This window comes from Phocoena phocoena, chromosome 1 (genome assembly GCF_963924675.1).
Source record: "Phocoena phocoena chromosome 1, mPhoPho1.1, whole genome shotgun sequence".
Classification (NCBI taxonomy): domain Eukaryota; kingdom Metazoa; phylum Chordata; class Mammalia; order Artiodactyla; family Phocoenidae; genus Phocoena; species Phocoena phocoena.
The window spans coordinates 35,619,428-35,644,777 of record NC_089219.1 but is presented as its reverse complement, the minus strand read 5'-3'; the positions used below and the strand labels follow the sequence as shown (position 1 = coordinate 35,644,777).

At 58.4% G+C, this 25,350-nt stretch overlaps 1 protein-coding gene across 6 annotated transcripts in view; it reads right to left on the bottom strand.

The window, feature by feature from the left end:
• Window positions 1–25,350, bottom strand: part of PTPRF (protein tyrosine phosphatase receptor type F) — an 85,801-nt gene that overhangs the window by 47,628 nt on the left and 12,823 nt on the right. For 5 of the 6 annotated variants that reach the window (XM_065894169.1, XM_065894179.1, XM_065894152.1 and 2 more), the window contains exons 1-4: window positions 23,687–23,777; window positions 14,942–15,087; window positions 14,619–14,760; window positions 2,265–2,453 (exon numbers count right to left, since the gene is read on the bottom strand). In XM_065894169.1, the coding sequence (XP_065750241.1) occupies window positions 2,265–2,453; window positions 14,619–14,760; window positions 14,942–15,087; window positions 23,687–23,777 (568 nt within the window). Of the gene's footprint in view, window positions 1–2,264; window positions 2,454–14,618; window positions 14,761–14,941; window positions 15,088–23,686; window positions 23,823–25,350 lie in introns of those variants that run through there. The other variant, XM_065894160.1, reaches the window with a different exon arrangement.

Sequence of the window (25,350 nt, the reverse complement as noted above, 5' to 3'; positions counted from 1 at the left end):
GTAACTCTTTTTTAAAGGGGAGAAAACCGAAGCTCAAAGTTAAATCACCTATGCGAGGCCAAAGAGCTAGTGAGTGCAGCCGGGACCCGGTGAGATGAGCTGGGGGAGATGACAGCGGGGTATGAGATGAACCGGAGATGGGAGCTGGGGGAGGGCGAGAAGGGCTCTGGGTGCCTTGTTCAGGAGTGTGCACCTGACCATGGAGGCAATGAGACGCCGCTGGGCTTGTCAGAGCACAGAGGGTGCGGGCAGAAAACTCCGCCAGTGCTGCGGGATGGATTCAAGGGGAGAGTCTGGAGGCAGGGAGAGCAGTGTTTGGTGACCTGGGATACGGCCAAGGCAGCAGAAGGAGAAAAGGGGACCAACTGAGAACCATGTGGGAGACAAATCAAGAGGGTCTGGTGGTTCCTTACATGGAGTAGGAGTGGCAGTGTGTCCTAGGTTTCAGGTTAGAGGGGCTGCCACTCAACAGAGAGAGGGTCAGGGGGAGAAGGGCACCGCTGTTTGGCAAGGAAGTTACCACCCTTCACAGTCAGGGTGACACCCAGAAGGCAGATGGGTGTTCTAGTCTAGAACTCCAGCAAGACGTCTGGGTTAGACAGAACTGGGAATCTCAGGAGTGGAGGTAAATGGTACCTGAAGCTATAAGGGTGGGCGAGCTGGCGGGGGAACGGCTGTGTCTATGGGACAAGAGCAGGGTTCACAGGCTCCCCAGCTGGAGGGACGAGCAGGAGGGGCTGCTGGGCAGACAGAGAAGGGGCACTCGGAGAAGTAAGAGGAAAGCCAGGGAGACAGAGGAGAGAGTGGCTAAGAGGGAGGGAGGGTGCTGGCGGCTGCTGAGAGGCTGAGGAGGCCGGCGAGCAGCATCCACTGGAGTCCTGGGCGGGAGCTGACTCACAGGGCCGTGAATGGGTGCCACCGGGCCCGGCACACAGCAAGCAATACATAAATACTTAACGAACGAACATGCGAGACAGCGTGCCTTCCCAGAACTGCTGCCACAGTCAGTGCCGTTCCGGGCAGAGGCCAGGCCTGCGGGGAGGACCATCTGGCTGCTTGGGGAGCCTGCCTGGGGGCTGTGGGGAAACGCAGAGGAGCTGAACCATGGCGGTCACCGTGCCGCGCTGGGCAGTGGCCGCAAACGCTGGTGGACCGTTTCCTGCCTTGATTATAGCTGTTTTAATTAACTGCGCTACAGCTGCCTCCATCTTGTTGAGTTTAAAATTAAATTAAATGAGCTAACACTTCACAGGCTGTCTCAAGTGGCCGAGGCTGGGGCCAGAATCCTGCCCCTGCTGGGTGGCTTATCCCTCACTCCTCCCCTGGGCACCACAGGGGTGCCCACCTGGCAGAAGTTGGTGAGGAGCGGCTGGCAGCCCAGGGAGTGGCGGGGCACCTCTGCAGCCTGCAGGGCCCTGAAAGGGGCACAGTCATGTCCTCCTTTGCGGTGTCGACACCGGAGGTGATGGGCAACGGGGGCTCTGGCTGGTGCTGCCCGAGCCATCCTGCCTGAGCCCGCCACCCCACAGCTAGCAGGAGGGCTCCTGGACCAAGGTCTATCGGGGCAGCCCATGCTGGCAGGAGACGCGGAATTGCAGCTAAGCGGATTCCAAGGCTCCTCTCCCGCCTGCTCTGTTCCCACAAAAACTGAATCAATTATCCTGGCGGGAGCCTCGCAGGCAGATCGATCGACGGGGCGACACCTCCTGCCCGGTCAAGGCGGCATCCTTGCTCGCGGGGCTCCAAGCTGGCTCGACTGAGACATCCAGAGGAGACAGGTGGCCCTGGTGGCCGAGGGATGGCAGCACCTCCCCCTGGCTCCAAGCCTCTGAGGTCCAGCCTTTTGAAGCCTGATGAACCAGGCATCTTTGGCCTCTTTCCCTGCCGTCTGAAGTAGCAAAGAGAAGCATCACCCAGGCCCCCCTCAGGCCAGGCTCCAGGGAAGGTGAAGGATGAGCGCCCACGGAGCACCTTCGCAGAGCCCAGCGCCAGGCTGGGAACAACACTCGTGCCTCAAGGAGCAGAGCTGGACTGAAGTCTGGAGTCTGACAATCCCGGGAAGGTGAAAGAATCACAGCTGACCAGCCCTCGCTGCCAAGCTTTCTTCCTGGGTGGGCCAGGTGGGCCTATAGCAGGATCTGGCCCGTCCACTGGGCGCCCTCTGCTCAGCCCCAGGCTGAGGCCTCCCGTGGCTCCCAGGCACCCAGGCCCAAGAGGGGAGGCTGCGCTGGGTTCCGGCCCCTTGACCCTCGCCCTCTGCTCACCTGAACGCAGCTGCTTGATGCGGCCGTTGCTCGCGGCGGGGTCCACAGGGAGGAAGTCCTTGAACCAAGAGATCTCAGGGTCTGGATTCCCACCTGCTGCGCACAGCATGGTGGCCGTGCGGGCCTTCTCCACCACCTTCAGCTGAGGCCCCATGTCAATGGAGGGGAAGCCGGGGGGCAGCTGTTCCTCTGCAGATGAAGAGCAGACGTGCACGTCAGGGCTGGCACTGCCTGCCCACGAGGACCACCCCAAGACTCCCAGGGTGGCTGGGATCGACTTATCTCTGCCCTGACTTCTAAGCATGAAGCCTGCCCTGGCATGAGGAACCAGAGTCCCGAGCCCCACTGCCCAGCCCTGCCCTTCACAGGGCCAGGGAGCTGCCGTGGGGCCCACCCTGCCCTGTCAGGAAGTCTCCGGGTCTGAGAAGCAATGCCTCGGACTGCAGACATGAGCACTTATCTCTCCGGGGCCTGGCAAAATGAGGATTGAGGCTCTACTGGCCACAGCAGAAAGTGCTCCACGGATGCTGGGCCGTAGGGGGCCCAGGGCTCACACAGTGGCATCACGAGCCACAGCTCAAGCCAAAGGTGCCCCGTGCTGTTCAGCCCCCGCTCCCTCTCCTGCACGTGCAGTGTCCCCTCCACTGCCTGTATCCAGCCTTCAGCTCCACCACGTGGCAGAGCCCCACGTCATAGCCTGGGTTCTGGCCCCAACTCTGGGCGCCCTCTGCCCTACCAATGACCCACCTTCGACCCCCGGTCCTGACCCTGACCCTCCTCCCTCCCTCAGTCCTGACCCTGGAAGCCATGGTCAGGCCTGGGGACCATGTCTGAGCACATGGAGGCTAAAGAGATAAAAACGCCCTGTGAGGATACCAAACGCTGAGGAGGGGGGCAAAACGCCACGGCTGCCTTCTCCCGGCTTGCCAGGGGGTGAGGGCTCACTTCCATGAGAGCAACAGGCATGGACCACAGCAGCACACCCCTACTCTCACTACACGTGGACTCGCGCATCAGCCCTGAGGGGCCAGGGATGGGGCAAGGCTGCCCACTCTGCACCCCTGGGATCACACACTGGGCTGGTAGCACAGGCTCTGGATGAGTACAGACCAAGTGGAGCTCCCACCTCCATCACTCACTAGCTCTGTGACCTGGGAGTGTTACTAATCCTCTCCCTTTATCCATTTTAACCTATAAACAGGGTTCAAGTGCCCTCCTTGTAGAGCCGTTGTGAAGACTACATGCAATGATACACATAAGGTGCTGAAGAGTGCCTGACAAAGAATCCGAACCCAATGGCTATTGGTTGACGTTATTATTATAACCAGCAAGGACTGGGCCACTGGGGGCAGACAGGTACCAAGACTTGGGCCTGGGGCTCCCTCTCCCGTCCTGGGCTGGCGAGGGGTGCTCCCTTCCAGGAGCAAACCACAGACTGAGTGTGAGAAGTTGGCAAAGCCTCTCTGCCAGTGTGGATGCCAGGCACACCCAATGCGGGCAGGGGAACCCTGTTCTCTGTCAGTCGCCTGGCAGGGGGGCGGGGCTAAATGGTGGGGGAGACCGGGAGGCCAGCACCGCTCCCGTCTCCCTCCTGCAGGCCCAGCACAAGACGAGCCTGGGGGGATGTTTGCTGAGGTCAGGCTCCTGTGCCAGGGGAAAGACAAGCGGGATCCTCAGAAGGGAGGAAAGCAGAGGTTGGTGGGGCTGCTCCCCCCAGAGACCCAGAGGGACTGGCTGGTGGGCAGGCAGGAGAGGAAGCTGGAGGAGCCTCAGCAGGCAGGGGCAAGACACCGCTCTATCTGCTGCCACATCCCAGGGGGCGCTCTGCCGAGGCTCCAGCTGCCTGGGGCATCCCTAAGGGACTGTGGCCCTGTCAGGAGAAGTGGGGGGTCTCGGGCTGGGGAGCAGTAGGACTCCCAGCACGGTCTCACCTCCCAGCTTCTCCCGGTAACTGGCAGAACACTTCCCCACCCGCAGCCCTATAAGTTCCAGACATGAGCCCAGCGTGTCCTTGGCTGTAAATATGATCCCACAGCGTCCTGACTTTTAGCTCTGATTTTTAAAAGGACAACGGTAACAGTGGCAAGGAAAGGGAGGATGGAAATGGAGGAGGACTTGGGATGCACCAAGCAGGGGAACAGCCTCCTTTGGTCCTGCCGTCACTTGCTTTTCCAGGAAGGCCCGGGCAGGGCTCCGTCCACGTCCACCCTCCCTGCCCTCCCCAACAGCCAGGGGACACTCAGGGCTGCTGGAGCCATCCTAGCCCACTGCGGCACCAGTCTAGCTCTTCCCAGACCTCAATCCTACCTGCTCAGCCCTCCAGAGCAGTGGAGGAGAGAGGGGGGCAGGGCCTGCCGGGGCAGGGCCTGCCAGAGTCAGGGCCCAGGAGTCAGCTCGCCTTCATCTCTGCCCACAAGGTGCTGCTCAAGGAGAAGGGAAGAAGTACAAACACCTGCAGCCCTGCGTCCTGGGAAGATACGCTGAATGCCTAACAGGGGGAAAGTCTTTGGGATTTGTGCCAAATTAAGGACAATTAATTTTCCTCCCTCAATTATCGTGCCCTCAGTGGTTCTGTCCTTGGCTCAGATCATCCCTCAGGCACAAACCGGCGTGTGTGAAGAGCTGTCCATAAAACGGCGGGACCCCAAAGCCAGTCCCTCGTGCCAACTAGGCTTCCAGGCACAAGTCAGAAGGCTGCAGTTCTGCACCTTGGGGAAGGGAAGCGTGTGTCACAGGAGGACTCCAGCCCCTCGGGAATGACCTGCTGTTGGCTCTTCCTTCTATGCTCACCCGCGGGGGCCTCCGGCACATTCAGATATAGCCAAGGACAGCAGCCATAACTGACGCCCACGTCTTTCTGGACAAACTGAGCACTGGGCAGGATGGTGTAAACTGACCCACCATCAGACTGTGACATTTATCCTCTTCACCCCCCCCTCCCCTCCCCACCCCCCGCCCAGGAACCACAGGAGCTTGGGGCCACTGTAGCCTGAACCACTCAGGCTAAGGACCAGGGCAAATTCCTCAGGCTGACGTTGCATGATCACTCCAAACCCATCAACAACTGGGAAAGCAGAGGTCCAGATATGAGGGATAAAGGTTAGGTTTATGGAGCATTTACTAGTTCCGGGTACCGCGTTGAAATGCTTTACAAAATGATTTTACCGAAACTATGTAAGGTACGTGAGCAAATGGGGGTGTAGAGATATCTAGGAACCTGCCCAAGGTCACAGAGTTAAGTCCAGGTGGGGCTGGCACGAGACCAGGGGGTGGGACTCCACGCCTGTCAGGTTAGGGGAGCCGGCTCCGGAAGGGCTCAGGGGAGTCCTGGGGGAGCCAGCCACCATCCTGCCCCCGTACCACGCCCTCTGCCGGCTGGGCTTCAGGCCCGCCGCTCTGCTGCAGACCCCTGCAGCCACGCCGCAGCGTTTTTATTTACTGCAAAACGAACACGACTGTCCCCCACACAAGGCCACCCCCGGGAATGCACCCACGTTCCAACACACGCATATACGGGTCACGCCGAATCCTCTCAAAACCCGTCCTGAGGGCGGAGGGGCTGCGGAGCGCCAGGAGAGGAAGGGTCCCTCCCGCTTCCAGGCCGCTGGTAACTATGGCAACGGCAGAGACTCCGCGCCGCGGCGGAAAGGCGGCACATGCCGTGTCCACGCGGGGCGCGCATCTCCGGTCCGAGCCGCTGCCCCCCATCTCGCCCCCGCCTGGGTGGAGTCACGGCGCCCCTTCTCAGGCCCCCACTCCCCAACCCCAGGAAGCCCAGCTTCTTTCACGCTCAACCGACGCGTAGCTGGGGGCTGCCCCCTTAGCGCGCACAGCGCCGGGAGGTCCCTACACCTGCCTCGCAGTCTCAGTGTCAGACTTCCGCAGTGCCTGTGCCTCTGGGGCGAGATCTATCAATCCTCTGATAAAAGGGTCCCCGCGAAGGAAAGAGAAACCCATAGGGACTTTAGGGGACCGTAGAGGTACTGGGGAGCCTCTACAACCGTTTGTGGATTCTGCCTGCATGCACATGTAGGGCGCACACATTCCTAGTGCCTGCCCGCACAGATCTGTGTACCTGTGGTGGGTACACACGTGTGCATGAATTGCGATGGTCTTTAGATACTGCAGTGGGAACCCTGACCCCTTCTTCCCTGCTATCCCCACTGGGCAGAGGAAGGTGACAGGGTGTGGGGGGCTGGGGGATGGGTGTTGGGAGCCTAAGGCTCAGAGACGGGCAAGAGCTTGGCTGAGGTCCCCACAGCAGCAGTGGAGCGGGATCAGTTCAACTCCACAGCTCACCTGCTATCTTGGTGGCTTCCTGAAGGAGGAGGGAGATGCAAGAGTAGGAAACACTTGAACAGGAGAGGTAGGGAGAGCTTCCTGGTGGAAGGGAGGGAGGGGCTGCCTGAGTGAGGGCAGTGGTCCGGGGAGACAGTGGGAAGGTGAGGCTGCTTGGAGCTAAGGCCTGATGGATGCGGCTGGGGCGGAGGTGGACAGGGGCTCAGCCTAGGCTGGCTGCAATGACTGGGGGAGGGGGCTGCTGAGGCCCCCTACAAAGCACACACAGGTCTCTTTGTCCAGCTCAGCCTGGGATGCCTGAGGCGGAGTCTGGGCCAGAGGGAGGGGGCTGCACCAGGGAAGCGGACAGATGGGGACGCCTTGCGGGGTCCCGGAGCGGGCGGCACCGTCTGTCAGCACGAACTTCTCACCCGCGTTTACCCAGCTTCCTGGCGGCTCTGTGCGCACGCAGGCACACACAGGCACACACATACACAGGCTCCCTGGGGTGGCACCGTCTGTAGGCCTGAACCCCTCCCCTGTGCCTGAGTGTTAGGCCTGGCCTCACCCCTTCTCTGAACGTAGATACCTAGATACATGCACCACCAGGGACCCACAGAGATATATGTGGAGAAAGAGACAGGTGCAAAAATAGAAACCTACATGTGCGTGCAGAGGGGCACCTGCAGTGACAAGCACCTGTGGAAACAGACTCACGCAACCAGATCCAGAGGGAGAGTGCGCAGAGACGCAGAAACACACATGTGCAGACATGCAAAGATAACACGTATGCTGACACACGTGTCCCTGGAGACGCATGCAGGGACAGAGCCAGGAAACGCAGACAGGGACGCATGAGGGGACCTCGCGGGTGGCAGGGCTGCTGGTTCCCCCAGCCCTCCTGGCACTCTAAGGAAACCAAGGCTGCCTCGGGCCCTGTCCCTGAGGCAGCTCCATCCTTAGCAAGGTCAGGGCCAAGACACCCCCTAGCAGGTGGGAAGGGCTCCTCAGACCCACAGGTTCCCACACTCTCCCAGAGAGCCCCACCCCACCCCCAGACTTCCAGGCAGTAAGGGGGGCCTGGGGAGCTTTGGGCTCCCTTCGCAGCTTTCAGGCTTGATTTTCAGCTTTTTCTAAGAGAAAACTCCCACCTCTTTTAGCACTCAGATTTCATCAAACTTGGCATCTTAAAAGCCTGTTTTGTTTTTGAGTCTGAGCTGTTTGGGGCCTGTCGGCAGCATAAGCTAGCCGAGAACAGCCAAGCAGCCGAGGCCTCCCCCTTGCGGTCCCCCACCTCCAGGGCTTCCCTGGCACCTCACAGGGCTCTACACAACCTGGTTGGTGAGGCCTCCCAGCCACACACACCCAGGTGAACCTGGGCACTGTCCCCAGGCCCATACCCTTTCCACATTCCAGCTTCTGGGCCCTGATCCACAGCGAACTCTTCCTGGGGTCCCCACCTCAGTCCTACTCCAGGACGACTCTTTTGATCCCTTTACTCCCCTAGGTTCAGGCCCAGTCCCTCCAGACCACTGAGAGCCTCCCACTCACTCCTCAGGTCCCTGCAGCCCAGCTGCCATCCCCATGGCTTCCTGCCAGCGTGCTCACCAAGGTCAACCATGACTCCATGGAGCTAAGTCCAAAAGACACGTCTCATCGTTCATCCTGCCTGACCTCTCGACAGCACCCCTCCCTGCTCCTTCCAGATGCTTTTCTCTTGACTTCCTCGGTCTCACCCCTACCTCTCAGACACCTCCTCGCCAGATTCCTATGCAAACTCCCCTCCCAACATGGAAAGCTAGCGTCTGGGGCTCCATCCGGGCCCTCTTCCTCCCCCTTGACTCTGGCTCCGTAGGATTTGCCATTTCTCCACCCTCAGAACTGCATCTCCAGATGTCCCTCAGAGTGCCAGTCCTCCTTGACACCCCTACCTCCAATGCCTGCGCACACGCGATACAACGGATTTCTAAGTGGACTCATCAACTTGCCCCTCAAACCAGGTCCTCCTCCCATACCTGAACCTTAGAAAATAGTACTGCCATCTACCTGGCCCAGAGCCAGCAACCCCAAGTCTCCCACCTCCCCAGTCCCACAGGTGGCCAGGCAGGCCACCACTCTCTCTAAACTGCATAAAACCCAGCCTCCCTTCCTTCCCTACCCACTGCCTGGGTTTGGGCCACTACCACCTCTTGCCTGGGCTGCAGTGCTGCCCTGGCCTCTCACTGGTGTCCCTGTACCCCACTCTGTACCCCCAGGGACCTTTCTGAAGCATAAATTTTATCAAGTCATTCCCCTGATTAAAATCCTCTTTCCCCTGGCAACCAGAGAGAGGGGGCACCTCACCAGGGATGGGGAAAGGACACACACAGGGGCATTTAAAACCTCCGACTTGGCTAGCTGTCCCCGGAGGTGCTGGCTCCGCTGTGGTCCTGAGGCTGGGGGAGATGGCAGTGGGCGAGGGAGCCATGGGCACAGCAGGGCCATGTAAGCACCCGTGACCACAGGGGTGGGAGGGGCAGGCTAGGCACAGGGAACGTGTCCACTGTCTGTGGCTAACAGAAGAGGCAGGCGTACTGCCCACCCAAGTGGACCCATTCAGAAGGGAGTCTGCTTGGACCTTGAACACAAATCAGAACTAGAAAAAAATGGGGGATCCCAGGTACCAAGAAACCCAGAGCCTGATCTTCTAGACCCTCCTGGCAGTGCCCACCTAACTGACACCTCTCCCACCCCCATGCCTGGGGCCCAGATCTCTCCAGGAAATGGTTGCAGAGCCTCGTATCTGCATGGTTCTGAATGCGACTACAGTCACAATGGGGCTGGGGGTGGGGGTGGAAGGACAGGTCACAGATCCCACAGTCACTGGGCCAGAAGCACTTAGGTCACACCTCAGCTGCGAGAGGAGGAGCAGAAGCTGGCCTGGGTTCTAGGTGCTGGGGCTCCTTCTACACCTTCCATGGATGCAAATCAGGGAGGCGACAGACCCAGCTTCCTCAAAACAAGCCCATGACCTAGACACGTATGCAGGCAACAGGAAGGGGGCACCTCTTGCCACCTAAGGAGTCATCCTCTGCCTGGTAGCCCTTCACCCAAACTCCCCACCCTCCTAAGTCAGGCCTGGGCCAGGGAGAGATGACTCCATGGGAAAATGCCCACCCACCCTGAAAACACAAGCTTCTGTACCGGCCCCGCTCCAGGTTCAGCCAGCCCAGGACCGCAGGACAGGGTCATATGTTGCTCATCAGCCCTCACGTCCCTGGGGCTGTTTCCAAAGGGGCTGTGGGTAGGTGGGTGGGGTTCAAGAGGGCCTCCATCATCCTACAGTCCCAAAACCAGGGTGAGAACCGCTGAGGAGCCTGGGGGTCCCAGCCCAGCACAGACTGCCCGCCTACCCCAGTCACGACCCCACATGCCTGACAGCTGGCCTCCCGCAGGGCCTATCCAGAATGAAGGGGGCAAGGCCAGGCACTCCATGCGGGCACCTAGATTCCTGTGTGGCCTGAGCGGTGTGGTCCTGGCCAGTCAGCAGACATCAAGGCCAGGTGGGAACAGGTGAAAGGGAGCCTGGGCTCGATGAGGGGAGGGGAGGAAGAGGAGAGAGTCCCAAGGTCTGGGCAGGATCCCTATCTGGGGGCCCCTCCCTTCTGGCCTGGCTGCAGAGGAACTGCTGAGGAGCAGTTCTCAGAGGCACTGAGAACAGCTCAGCCTAACCACTCTGCCCCACGTCCATCTCTGTCCAGCTGTCCTGGCTGACCGACAGCTCCGAGCAGGGATCCTGTGGGGTCCAGGAGACAATGAGGCCAGACACAGCATCTCTGGCCTCCCACAGCACGAGACCGACCGCACACACTCAGCCCAGGCTGCTTGCTGCACACCCCTCCCCTCGCCGCAGACACAGGCCATAAGGTATACACCACCTGCTGTACACACCACACCCCCCACACACTGCCTGATGTGTGTACGCACAAGCACGTGTGCATGCACGCGCGCGCACACACACACGCAACCGGACGCACGCCCCCTGCTTTATATACAACCCATAAGGCGCACACAGCCCCTAAGACTGTAACACCACACCACACACCCCACACATACTGCCTTACAGACAGCACAAAGGGCACTCACCACACACAGGGTGCACGCTACCTGCTGTAGCCATGACCACGAGGCAAATGCTGCCTCCTGAACTCGGGGGCCCCAGAGCCAGGTGCCCACCACAAAGTCAGAAACGGCTTATCCCTGCTCCTCGGCCTCTTCCCTCCTCCTTGCCCCCCTTTCCCTTCTCCTCCTCCTTCTTGGCCCTTCCCGAACCTGCCCAAGTCACCAGGGCCCTGACCACACCTCTGCTGTCTGGCCTCCTCTGGGGCTTTCCTGACCACAGTACCAGTACCGCCCGGCTGGAACCCACTGCCCAAGTGAATCCACAACCTCCAGACTGAGCTCCAGGACCCTCCCGGCTTCCCCACACCCTGGAGGGAAAGGCCAGGAAGCAAGGCCCTTCTCCCCTCCCCCTCCACTCCCCCTCCCTCGCGAGGGAGAATGTCAGATTCCCTGTCTCAGTGGCGGCAGCGGGCGGGTTGGAGGGGGAGTGATTCAGCCTCAAGAGTGCGGCGTGAGAAGAGCTTTTCCTGCCATTACCCGGCGAGGGAGAGACTGGTGTGCTAATGGCTTCAATTACCACTCAGACAGGAACACTGGGCGGCTTACCCCCAGCCAGCTTGTGCTGGGTACCCCCACCCGGTACCCAGCGGGGCCTAGGGGGCGGGGAGCAGCCGGCTGGGCATCACAGGGCAGTCGGGACTCACTGGGACTGGCAGTCCTGCCCAGAGAGCTGGCTGCAAAGGCCACGAAGTGGGAGGGGTGTGGGGTGCTCTCGGAGTGTGAGGGGAGCTGGGCACAGCACAGAGCAAGGCAGGGCAGGGCGCTTGGCGTGGACTCGTAGGCCTGGGAGGCAGCAACCCCTCACCTGAGCCAAGTCACCCTAGAGAGCCCTGGGCCACTCCCCTGAAGAGCCCAGTGTGTGGTGAGCCACATGCAGTTTATGATGCGGGTAAGGGACTCAACCTTTATTCCCAGGCCCCAAGCCGGCTTCATCCTCTCCCCAGCCCTCCTCCCAGGAGTGACCCTGGCTGTCTTCTGGCCGCAGCCCACAGCTGTAGTCACACCATACTTTCACCCAACTCCTACACACACCCAGCTTCCCTGGCCAGCACAGGAGGCCTGGCGCGGGAGGGCGGGGCTGCTTTCCTCTGGCCCCGCCCCCTGGCACCTTTGAGGCCTCCCACTCCCCTCCTTTCTGCCATGCCCAGAGCCAGACGGTCAAGGTTATGCAGACCAACATGGTAAGTCAGCATTTCATCTTGCGGGTGCTGTGTTTCAGGAGCAGCAGGGGCTCATTCAGGCCCACAGCTCCATCTCGGCTGGGCCAGGCGCCCGGGTAGGGCCCTACACGCTTCCCAACCTCATAAGACACCTCCCACACCGAGAAGCACAAACAGACCCCAGACCCCTGCTAGAGAAACCCTCATCCAAGAAGGCCCCTCTAGAAGGACAGACCCCTGCAAGTCTGAACCCCCTCACCTCAGCTCCTGCAAGACCACCCCAATCCTCCTCAACCCTTTAAAAGATAAAGCTGCCCAGGGCAGAGGTGGGGATAGGACAGTGCCAACAGAGGACTTGCGGAGAGCAAGGGCCAAAACTGGGGTGTAGGGGCTTTGGGGGGACTTTTCTTCCAACACTAATAAGAAGGCTCTCTTTCCCTTAATATGAGGGCCTGAGAGATGCCCTCTGGGGTGGGAGCCACAGTCTGGCCCTTCAGCCACCTCCCAAATGCCAGGGCAAGGCAAATGGCTCGCGCTGGGGCAGACAGCAACAGGAGGGAGGGTAGTGCTGAAATACCTGTCCTGAGGTCATAAGTGGGGAAACTGAGGTCAGGGGTGGCAGGGAGCACCCTGAAAGCACTCAATCATCAGGGATCTTGGCCCAGGGCCTGTCCTCTGGGCCCCTGCCCCCCACAGGAATGGATGGTGGGGGCTGCATCACCCAGATGACGCCAGGCAGCAGAGACGCCAGGTCCAGCCAGCTCACACATCTGGGCCTTGGGATGTGCTGCTTCTAGCCCAGTAGCAGCTACCATTCATGCTGGAATCCGGCAAGGTGCTTAGCTCCTATTCAATCCTCCCAACCGGCTTGGGTGGCAAGTACTATGTCCCTATTTACAGATCGAGCAAATGAGGCTCAGAGGCATGGTTACTTGCCTGAGGTCACAAGGTGAGAGAGTAAGTGGTCGAGAGGCCCTGCTCTTAATCACTGTCCTCCACTGCCCCTCTAAGCTGGAGGGCCCTGCCCCGCCTCGCAGCAGACACACAGTCACAAGGGAGTTACTGAATGGACGTGCGTGTGAACACATAAAGCCACAATGTAAAAATGGCCAATACGAAAAGATGTTCAACTGCTCTGTAATCAAAGAAATGCAAATTAAATTGAGATGCCATTTTTTGCCTATTAACTTGGCAAAGACTTTTTAAAATGATAATTCCCACTGCTGGTGAGGATAAGCAGAAAAGAGGCCCCTCTTATGCCCTGTTTTGGTGGGAGTGTAAACCGACACAGTCTCCTGGAAATACTGAAAAGGCTTAAAATCGCATGTGCCCTTTGATCTAGCAATTCCACTTCCATGCATCTAGAATAAGGAAATAATCAGGAAGGTGAACACATCTTATCTGCAAGGAAGCGTATAGCACCTTATTTATAAAAGCAAAAAACTGGAAACAACATATGTGTCCAACAATAAGGGAGTGGCTAAATAAATTAGGGTACTTGCATGTGACACTTACCCACAGCCATTAAAAATAATGATGCAGAAAAAAATGGCAAGGAAGATGTTCATGAAATGATTTTTTTAAAAGCAGTCCACAAATCACTGAGCAGAATGTAATCCTGTTTTTGTTACATATATCATGCATGCACAGAAAATGGACTGTAAGGAAATAACCAAAAGTTAATAGTAGAGGTAAGATAAACAGGCGATTTTTATTTTTTCCCATGTGATATTTTATACTTACCAAATATTCAACAGTGAACAGGTATTGTTACTGTAATTTTTTTTTAAAAAGCAACAATCAATGCCATATTTTGAAAATATAGGCAGACATATTCAGACTGATGACTCCATCATGGCTGCGGGGGGGGCGGGCGATCGTGTCACTCTCTATTTGTGGCTTCCTATGTCCCCAGGAAAGTGTTCATTTCTCAACCTGGTCTTGTGTCATCTGCTCTCCAGTCTCTCCAGGCTCATGCTGAATTACTCTTCCCCGTTTCTCTGTGTCCTCCAGTGACCCCCCCCACCCTAAAACCAAACGGAACCACTCAGAGTCCCTTGAAAGCACCATTCTCTCCTGCCTCTGGGCCTGGCACATGCCGATGCTACTCCCCTGCCGAGGCCCCCAAGCCAACTCCCACTTGTCCCCAGGACTCAGACCACAGCTCCCTTCTACGCTGCATCCTGCCCCCAGTCCCCTGGGCCACACCCGCAGGACTCATTGGAGACTGAAGTCTCAAGGGCAGGACCCGGGTCAGATAACTCGCAGGACACAAGGCAGCGCTAGGGAGTGTTTGTGAATGAACGGAGGAGCCTCGGAGTGAGAGAAGCCATTCAAGTCCACCTACAGAGCCCCAGCCTCCAGCCTAGGGCCCTTGCTCCTAACAGTGACTGGGAACACACCTCTCTGAAGCCTACTGCCAGGTTCCACATGAAAATCACATCCACTGCCACGAGTCATGTACCCCAAGCGATATGTAGCTGCAGCCCCACACCTCAAGTCAGTCCCCAGACCCACCGAGCAACATCCCGGCTCTGCAGAACACAAAGACACGAGGCACACAGCGGGCTTTGGCACAAGCCAAAAATCCAGTGACCGTCCCTGCCCACCACTGACCTTTGCTGACCCCAGGATGGCCAGTAGTTTTCCTTTCCATAAAAACACCCCAGCCCACGGTGGGGACGGGCCTGGCTGGCTGGCTCATCCCTGCATCAGTCTCCACACCCACCAGGCCCCATCCCTCCCCAGCACGTACCTTCGAGCACTGAGAGCTTGGCACTAGTGTTGATCTCTCCCAGACTGTTGGTGGCCGTGCACTCATAGATGGCTTCATCTCGCTGCACCCGCAATGGCTGGATTCGCAGCACGGACCCTGCCCCGTCGTCAAACTCAATTACCTGCCGCAGGACAGACACGTGGTCACAGCCTGCTCAGGACACAGAAGCCTGCTCAGGGTCAGCCATCCTCTCACTGCCAAAAGGCCCCCAAGGAGGGAGACCAAGAGCAGGTGAGGTAGGACCAGACCCCAGAATAAGCAGACCTGGAGCCCTGCCTGCCCCTTCCCACCCGAGACTGTACCTCGAAGCGCTGGGAGCTGACTTTCTTCCCCTTCTTCATCCATGTGATGCGCGGCTTGGGTTCCCCTGTGGCTTGGCACACGAAGGAGGCCACCCCTCCTGACAGCCCAGTCTGGTCCTCAGGGACCTTAATGAAGACAGGTTTGCCTGGAGAGATAGAGACACCAAGTCATCATGGCACAGTCACCGCCGACATGGCCTCTACCACAGGGGGCAGGCATGGGGTGGGGGGCAAGAAAGATCTATAGAGGAAATAACAGTAGCGACGCCTAACCCTTATGCAGTGCTTCTCATGTGCCAGGCACTCTTCAAAGAGCTGTGAGCACATGAGCTGGGTGCTACACTCATCTGTGCTTATAGCGAAGGAAGTCAAGACACTCAGAGGTTAAGGGATTTGCCTGACATGACAGCTGGTTAGTGGCAGAGCCAAGATTTGAACCAGGCGACTGAGTCTGGAGTCCATACGTTAACTGCTACACTCTTCTGTCTCCCATCCCCCCATCAATTCCAAGCTCTAGGACAAAGGCATGCTGAGAGCTGCTGGGAGCAGCCCTAGCATCTCCCCTGGACGCGTCCCTCCCCAACTGCTCTCCACCAGGGTGATGGTACCTCCATCCACCACAAGGCTCAAGCCAGAAACCGTGACTCCACCTCTCCCCGGCCCCCACACACCAGCAGTCCTGAAGGCCTACACATTCCACCTCCTAAGTATCTCTGGATGTCTTCCCAGGTGAACGCTGTCCTGTAAATCTGCCCTCCCCACCCGGCTCCCATTGGCTGGGTAATCGCCTTCCGATGGCCTGGACGTCTCCCCAGAGTGTCCACAAAGAGGCAGGGGGAGGGGGAGAAGGGAGGGGGCTTGGACACTGTACTGCCATGCCCACCCATGTCACCTTGATACACACACCAGGGCCAACCTGGAATCCCACCACCCAGGGTCACAAGACCCTGGAAACCCGGCCTTCATTGAGATGTAGAAATGCCTTGCTAATCCTGATAGCGGATCCATTTCCTATTAATCAGACCAATGAACAGCTCCAGGAAGGCTGATACCATGACAAATGACATTTCAGACCACCTGCTCGGTGCCGATGAGCCCAGGCCTGGTCTAGTCTCTGGAACAAAAACATGTTTGTTCAATGATGATAATCCCACTCTGCACCAGGTACTTTATCTCATTTAGTCCTTCACCATTGTTAACCCCAGTTTAGAGGCACAGAGAGGTCGAGTCACTAGCCCAAGGTCACACATCCAATTAGCGGCACAACTGAGATTTGAATTCAAGCCTATATGACTCCAAGACACCTGCCAGAAACAGTTCACACTGATATAGTTGGGGGCCTTGTCAAGAGCAGAGTCAGTGGGGTGGCAGGGGCCAAAGCCAGACCAAAGAAGGTCAAGGAGCAAGAGGTGAAAAAGTGGAAAGCAGAGTAAAGTGACTACTTAAAAAAGATTGGGGACTTCCCTGGTGGTGCAGTGGTTAAGAACCCACCTACCAATGCAGGGGGACACAGATTCGATCCCTGGTCCGGGAAGATCCCCACATGCTGCGGAGCGACTAAGCCTGTGCGCCACAACTACTGAGCCTGCGCTCTAGAGCCCACGAGCCACAACTACTGAGCCTGTGCACCTAGAGCCTGTGCTCCACAACAAGAGAAGCCACTGCAATGAGAAGCCCATTGCGCACTGCAATGAAGAGTAGCCCCTGCTCGCCCGCAACTAGAGAAAGTCCACACAGCAACAAAGACCCAACACGGTCAAAAAAAAAAAAAAAGAAGATTGGCTGTGATGGGGAAGATAAAGAGAAGATGGCACCTGGAGGACGGATTGAAGGGAGGTTTTTACATTCTTGTTTCTTTTTTTTTTTTTAAGGTTTATTTATTTAATTTATTTTTGGCTGTGTTGGGTCTTAGTTGCGGCACACGGGATCTTTGTTGAGGCGTGCGGGATCTTCGTTGTGGTGTGTGGGGGCTTCTGTCTGGTTGTGGCGTGCGGGTTTTCTCTCACTAGTTGTGGCGCACAGGCTCCAGGGCACGCGAGCTCTGTAACTGTGTCACGGGGGCGTAGCTGCCCCACGGCATGTGGGAATCTTAGTTCCCTGACCAGGGATAGAACCCGCGTCCACTGCAGTGCAAGGTGGATTCTTTGTCACTGGACCACCAAGGAAATTCCTAGTCTTGTTTCTCTTTTTCCTAAAATGTGAAAGATAATATTTATTTATTTATTTAATGCTGATGGGAAGGAGCCAGCAGAGGGAGAAGGTGCTGATCCAGTGGAGAGAAGAGGGACAGCAGATGGGGCAGAAGGAAGGGTCTGGGGGACCACCAGGGTCGGGAGTGACAGCTGCAGGTACAGAGAGCTGGGAGGGCTCAGCCTTGCAGGGAGCAGGGAGGGGCCCATCTTACCCAGCAGCCCAGGGTCCAGTGGGCTCTGGAGGTTTTATGTAATTGTTAAGAAAGTCACTCACCATCTCTGAGCCTCATCTGCAAAATGGTGCCAGTGATAGGGATCTGTGCAGACGAAATGTGATGATGTCTGCAGGCTGCATGCACAGGCTGGACACGTGGTGGACCTTGCCTGTGGGCAGCCATCACCCTCAGCATCAGTAGTATTATCACCCCCGTTTTACAGATGGGGAAATGGAGGCCCAGAAGGTTAAACAACAGACAAATCACAGACTGATCTGGAGTAGAGCTAGGGTTTGATCCAGGATTCCAAATCCTAAGCACATCTTACAGCACCCAGGGCCTCCCTGGGGGAAGGAGATGCGGGGACCTACCTGACTGCTCTTGGAATACCCAGAGCGGGTGAGGGCAGCGTTATTGGGGAAACACACAAACCTGCTGGGGACCCGAGGGGTACGGGGACATCACAAAGGTTCAGGAAGCCTCAGTTTGCCTCACCCTTGCCCCGACTGCCCTCTGAAGGGGGTTCCGGACTCTCCCAGTCTGCAATTGTCTGCAGAGCCTGTCCTCTCAGTGAGATCCTCTCAGATAGGACGCCCCTGCCCGACTTGGGGGTGGGGAAGAGTCTCCTGCCCACCTCCCTGCACATTGCACGCCCCTCCCCCACACCTCCAGACAGCAGCTCCCTGCTCTCCTTCTGCACTGCCATCACCCTCTCTCAACTGGACACTCCACCAACCTAACCAGCTGCGTCCCTAGTCTCTATTCAGCAGCCAGAGTGAAGCAGCAGCCTCTTCCCTGATCAAAACCCTCCAAAAGCCTCCCAAGATTTAAATCCCAAGATTTAAACTCCTGTCATGATGGAGTTCAGACCTGGAGCCCTGCCAGGTCTCGTCCACTGGATAAACAATGCCCGCTGCGCCTCAGGGCCTTTGCATAAGCCGTTCCTTCTGCCACAAACCTCTTAGACTACCTCTTTACCCACTACCTCCTATTCACCTTTCTGATCTCAATTTAAACATTATTTCCTCAGAAAACCTTCCTTGGTCCCCCTGCTGTGGCCCCCACCTCCACTAGCTCAGTTCTGGGTTTTAGGCTCTCTGGAGACTCCCGCCGCCTCTCTCACAGCACTGCTCATGGTTTGTTATGTACACGTGTGAGGTTATTACTTTCTCCACACTTTGGAGGAGTATTTAATTCATGGCTGCTTCCCGACAGAGAACAATAACCCTGAGTAGGGCAGATACCACGCCTGCCTTGCTTCTCCCCCGTCCCAGCGCCCGACCCCATTCCTGGTACAGGGGGGTGGGGCGGGCAAGTGAAGGTGACCTGACCACAAAGGAAGGCCTGCAGAGGATGGAGACCTCGGCCCCTCACACACCACACTGGGGAGCCCCTGCTGCCCGCTGGGGAGAGAAGCCCTGGGTGAAACTCCTGCCTCAACGTGTCAGCTGCAGAAACCAGAGGCTGGAACCTGCTGAACCAGAATGGCCGGGTGAGTGTGCCTGGGGGCAGGGCCTCCACGCCAAACAAAGAACCAGAAGCTGGGGAGGCAGCCAGGTATGGGGGGGGGCGGTGTGGGGTGGGGGGGGAGAGAGAGGAAGGGGAAGGCCTGAGTACAGGAGAGGCTGGATGGCGCCAAGGCCTGGGGCCATCAAGGAGGTGGACCCCACCACCTGCCCCAGAGGCTGGAGAGGGGCCAGAGCCCTGCCCAGCCCACCCACCCACCAGGCTCTGGCAAGACTGGCAGCACGCGGGCCCGGGCAGCCCAGGGGGCAGGACCTCCCCTCCAACAGACCAGCCCCTCATTTCCCTCAGCCCACTCACCCCCACGGGTGGGCATCTCTCTTCCCACAGCCCTGCCAAGCCCTCGCCTCTCTTCACCAGGCGGACTTTCGGGGAGCACAAACCCTGTGCTGACATTTGTCTCCCCGCTCCCTTCCCCACACTCACTCCTGCTAACTTCTCCAGGCTTTCTTGACTTTTTCAAAAAAAAAAAACAGCACCTGCCACAGGCCAAGCACCGTGCAGGACACAGCTCAGGCCCCGTGGCCGCATCACCCACCCAGGTCTGTGGGTACCCCCTTGCCTTCGTGTGTGCCCTGCCCCTCTTGTGCACCCTACTCTCAAGCCTGTGGGAGCCTGCTCTGCGTCCCGCAGCCCGCGGGCCACAGTGACCAGTCAGGTCCCCAGGCAGGCAGACAAAATCAGGTGACTTGACCATTCGCCCAGTACAGACCCAGAGCTAGTGTTCGGGGAGGGTCTGAACAGAACTTCTGAAGACCACATGTCCGGAGGGGCTTTTTGCCCCACCAGGATGTGGGCCCACCCCCCTCCCCTAGCACATGGAGGTCGGGCGCTGCACAGGTCTTTGGGCAGCAGCCCCCAGGGGCATGCCCTGGACTCGCACAGGTAGCTGAGCCTATGCAAAGTGGGAGGGAGTGGCCTAAGAAAGGAATCAAGTGGGCTGGCCTGGGCGGGGGTTGGGGTGGGGGGCCCCCCACACCTCCCAGGGTCCAGCCAAGCGGAGCCACCTATTTTGCACCTTCCCTGCAGAGTGCACATACACGCAGCAGCAAGGGGTGGTGAGGCAGGGGAGGGAGGCGGGTTTCCCAGGCCCTGAACAGTCTGATGAGCTGGGGACTCATTAATGCTGGCTCCTGTGACCACTCCTGGCATCCCCAGGAGGGAAGCCCGCTCAGAGACAACCCTGGTTTCCCAGGGGACACACTGGGAGCCCCAGGTCATGGCCTAGGATGGAGGGAGCACATACTAAGTGCCAGGTGCCTTGAACATGTGACCTCGGTTAACCTTTCCAGGTAGAAGTGATTATCCTCATTGTGCAATAGGAAAACAGGCCCCGAGAGAGAAAGCAACCTGCCGGAAGTTCCATGGAGGGCAGAGTCTAGCTGGGCCACCAGGTCCTGCCTCCCCAAGGATGAGGAGGAGGGCACCGCAGAACTGCGTGCAGCACCCTGCCATGTTCCAGCTCCCCAGGCTGGGTGGGGGCGGTGATACGACAGATACATCCTCAGCTACTTAGGCCTCTGCCCCTACCTACACTCCTAGCCATCAGGCATCCTGCTCTGGGCTCCTGTGATTCCAAGTAACTGGACTGTGCTAAGCTGTGTGGGGACAAAAGGGAGATGGTCCTCATCATGGTTCTCCCATGGGCTCCAGGGAGAAGCCCAGGCCCGTTCCTGCTTCTTCCCCCTAATCTCATCTCATCAGGCAATGGCCCCCATTAGCAAACACCCACTCAACCTTCAGGGCTCCTGTTTTCTAGGAAGCCCCCTACACCTCCCCCCGCAACGATGCTTAGGTCACTACCTCTGTGTCAGCACCACCCCAGCACAGTGGACACTGTAGTAACCCACACTGCGGGCTCCGAAGGCAGCACACAGCGGATCAGCAGAAACCTCTTCCTGCTCAGGACCACCTCTGGCCCCACGAGCCTCCCTCGTGAGAAGCCACGAGCCCCAGCTGGGGGAGCCGCCGAGCCCCACATGCCCAGGTCCCCATCAGAGCTGACTCGGCATTGACGCCGGGGCCTCTGGGCTAAGCCTTGGCAGCTGCTTCTCCGCCCCCCCCTTCCCTGCACTCCCCTCAGAGGCCAGGGCCCCCATTCATTTGTCTCGTTAAGAGGCCTATAGAAACACATTTGTCCGCTCTGCGCTCCACTGCTCCAGTCGTCAATTCTCTGGGGCGCCTGCCCTACCTTTTGCAGCAGCTCTGTCCACGTTGACTACTCGCCCCAGCTAGCAGTCTCGCAGGCCCAGCCCAAGCCTGGCCATGACGCGGGGGACAGATCCAAACGTATGTGCAGTGCTCCTGGGGTCAGGTCATCACAGCCCCCAGCCCATGCCCCTCTCCTGTGGCTCTCTGCCTGGAAGCAGAGCCCAACTCACCTAGTTCGGCATCTCCAGCTGGTTCCTACCTTCAAGACCCTGGTCTTTGGTCCTTAAGGGACCAGCACGGAGGCTCTTGGCCTCTGCTCTAAAAATTGTTCCGCCCTGCCCCCTGAGTCCTACTAGGGGTTCAGGCCTGACTCCACCCCTACACTCACTCATCTACCACACTCCAGGCCCTGAACTGGACACTGGTCTGACCCCTCAGGACACACAGTCCAATGGGACAGACAGACCTGAAGCAGTCACAGGTGCCCAGGGGAGCAGCACATCATGACCCAGGCTCCTAGAGGAGGTGATGGCTCCAGGTGAGTGGGAACTCATCAGGTGAAGGGGATGGGGAAGAGGGTTCCTATCAGAGGAAACAGAAGGAACAGAGGCCTGGGAGCACGGGAGCAACCGAGAAGTCAGCACGGCGGGGGCGTGGGGTGGGGCAGGTGAAGGATGAGGTTGGCAGAGGCTTAAAGATGCAGGGCCTGGACCCCAAGGCTTGATCCTAAAGGCGACAGGGGAAGAGAGCGAGGGATTTTAAAATGAGGGGCGACATGATCAGGCTTTCATTTTGCAACATGACTCCTACCATGGAACAGAGACTGGATGGTGAGGACAGAGACTGGAGACAGGGAAGCCACTAGGAGGCTGCTGCTGCAAAAGCCCCGGCAAGAGCCGAGCATGGCTTGGGTGAGGGCAGCAGAGACAGAGGTGGATGCATTCCAAAGATATTCAGAAGGGAGAAACAGCGGCACTTGGTGATGGATTAGATGTGGGTATGAGAGAGCGAGGAGGCTGGGAGGAGGCCCAGGTTTCTGACTTGGGTGGCTGGGTGGGTGGGAAAGCCATTCACCAGGAGAGAGAACACAGAAAGACGGGTACGTCTGGGAGGATGAGGGTGAGGGTACAGGTTCCAGCATGTTAGGTCTGAGTAGGAGGGAAGACAGTTATGCTCCCAGGATGTATTGTCTCCAAAAGCCCAGCCGGGTGGTCCTCCCTCTGCTCTCAAGCTCCCATTTGAAGGGCCTAAGAGCGTCCAGAGTGAGGGTGGGGGAGCAAGGCCAGGACTTCAGTGTCCAAGGGCTGGCTCTCACAAGCCTTCGCCTCCGTGCCATTGTCATCTACCCAGTGACTTCTACCCCAGCCTGGCCCTGCAGGCTCAAGCTCTCTCCCAGCAGCCCCAACCGAGCTGGAGATCGCCCGCACCCCCTAATCTTCCCCGTTCCTGCTAGCCCAGCCCTCTCATCACCCGCACCTCAAGGCTCCCATTACCCCTCACCCTGCGCCCCAGGAGGAATGCCCTCTCCTTCTCCTTGCTCTACTGGCCCCACCCAACCTGGAGGACAAAGGGCGGGGCGCTCCAGTCCCACCTCCTCCAGGATCTGGTCCTGAATAATTAATGAGCCATTAAGAGAAAGGGTTTGGGTGGGGCAAGAAGAGAGCTCTGCTCCCAGACACAGGGAGAGCAGGGTGGGGGAACCCTATGGCCTGCTGACCCCTGCGCTGACCCCCAGGTTGGCCCTTTGCCACCTCTGGGCTCCGGACAGGATGGGAACAGCTCTGTTCCCCAGGGACCTTGGCTCCGACCTCGACCCTCCCCCTCAGTGTGCAGATTGGCTAAATCTGCCCTGTGCCCCGCCTCCCACCGGTAACCAAGCAGTGGTAACCATGGCAACGGGGCGGGCTGCGGCCAGTCTTGTAGTGCCAGGCAGGGGGAAGGGCGGCAGGAAAGGGACCAAAGTTCGTAGTTGGATCTGGGCAGGGGACAATCCCATCTCCCCCCATACACAGAGAGGGGCGCTGGAGCCCAGCTTCCTGTGGCCAAGTGCAATCTTCCCCCATTCTCAGGGCTGAGGGCTGGGGGAGGGGGATGCCCCTCTGCCTTGAAGTGGGGAGGGGAAGGAAGTGCTCAGTGTCTACACACAGGTCTGGCCCAGGGGAAGGGCTATGGTGGCTCGCCTTCCCATCTTTCCCTGGACCTGTGGACACCTCTGGCATCCCACTCACATGTCCATTACATGTTCCTGCGTGCAGCCCCCCATTCCCACACCAACACTGACATGGCCCACACTGTGCCTTCTGCACAGGTCCACAGCGGTGGACACAGTGCATGCCTGAGCACATCACTAATGACCACAAGAATCCTGGACATGTCTCACCTCCACCCCATAAACAGGGTCACACTCAGGCACCCCCCACCCTGGAGCACCTTAAGAGACATGCGGGATTCCACAGGATGCTCCAAGGAAGAACGGGGCTGGAGTATTACTTGGAGGGGGGTGGTCTCCAAGTGGGGGGGTCTCTCTAGGACAGAAGGTCTGGAGGTGTATCTAGCCATCCTGTCTCTCCTAGTGACTGGCCTCATCCCCACTTCCAGAGTCCTGCTGGGAGGAATGCACCTTTCCATCTGGGAGATCCCATGCCTTGAGAGGTCAGACTTACTGTCGCCATGGGCACCCGCCACCAAACCAAGCATCACGAGTGCGGGCACGAGGGGCACCATCGTCCTCCCTGAGGCTGGCTCAGGGGCCATCCAGGGCTCCAGCACCACAGCCAGCTACAGTCCAGGACAGTCAACCTGTGACAGAGAGAAGGGCAGAGCCAATTAGCTGGTACCCACCAATATCTTATTGCCCACATGCCACCTCCTGGCCCCCACTCACCACCAAGACCACCACTCATCGTCGTTGACCACCCAGAGCCTAGTTCAACAGATACCCACCCCTTGGACTGTGCGATGACCACCCAGACCTTCCGACCCCTGTGAAAACCCAGGCTCCTTATCGATCCCCTAGTGACTCCAAGGATAACCCACCAGTCACACTGTAGGAAGAGGGTACAAGAGGCCCCCAGGTCATTCTCTAAACCCAAGTAGGAGGCAGGGACTACTGAGACCAGAGGATGTATAGGGATGTTCCGTTGCAGACCTAGAATTTCCAACTTGCCTCCATAAGAGGACTGGGACAGGGAAACGGGGTCCCAGAGACACAGAGACACACAGGTGGAGACAGAGACCAAACAAAGCAAGACCGAGACGGAATAGTCAGCAGACCCACAGAGGCCAGGGACTCCAGAGTCCCTGGGGTCTCCTGTTGCCCCTCCTCTCCCCAGCAGAGCCCGCAGGCTGGGCACAAGCCTCAGAGCACAGCCTTGGTCGTGGCAGACAAGATCCAGGTATCAGAGGCTTGGAGCCAAAGCCACAACCTGTCCGGGCTCACCAGGACATGCTCTGGACAAGTTGCACCCGCCCCGCCTGGTTACCCTCATCCTACCCAATTCCCATGGCACCTTCCCAGTCCTGGCCACTAGGGAAACCACAGGGAGGCCCTAGTGGCCAGGACTGGGGGTGCTGGACCCTAAGAGTCGACCTCACACCTCCTCGGCCCTTGCCCCAGTGGCCCAGAGCACATCAAGGGGTGGGGTGCCCTTGCTCACAACTGCCATCCGGGCCGAGCCAGGAACCTGGGCATGGGGAAGACCATGTGGGATTGCCTGAATGCCCCCAGGCCTTTGCTTACAGGGCTCCTCAGCTAGGTGTGCCCCCGCCGCCCACTCCACCCAGCACCAATGTGGAGCCCTCAGCATGGCCACACCATACGGTACACATACACTGCTATCACTCTCCAGCCCCGGTGGCGAGCTCCCAAGGGTCTCTCTCCCATGGCTCCCTTTCAGGGGGCTTCTGGGGATCTGTGCCAGTGCCCACCAGCTCTGCTTACACCTTGCTCTGGGCCAGGGGCTGGTGCACAAAGCCCCTCATTAATGCTCTGGAGACACAACAGGGCACAGAAGGGGAGTGAGTGACGGTGAACACACCTGGGGGCCCCACAGTGGTACCTACGGATTCTGGTGGGAGGGTGGGGATCAGACCCAGGTGCCTGCTAACCCACAACGGTAAGAATATTTGCAAGGAGGTGACAGGGCTGGTGAACAGGAAGAGGCTGGCCTCAAAGATGGCTCTGCTCCTCCCTGGAAATCAGACCCGTCTCAGCTGGGACAGTCGAAGGTCATAAGATCAGAGGGCAGGAGGTGAGCAAAGGTGCTGGGACAAAGCAGGTACAACTGTGAAGTGAGGTAGGGGCTGAACACAAAGGGGAAAGGGTGGG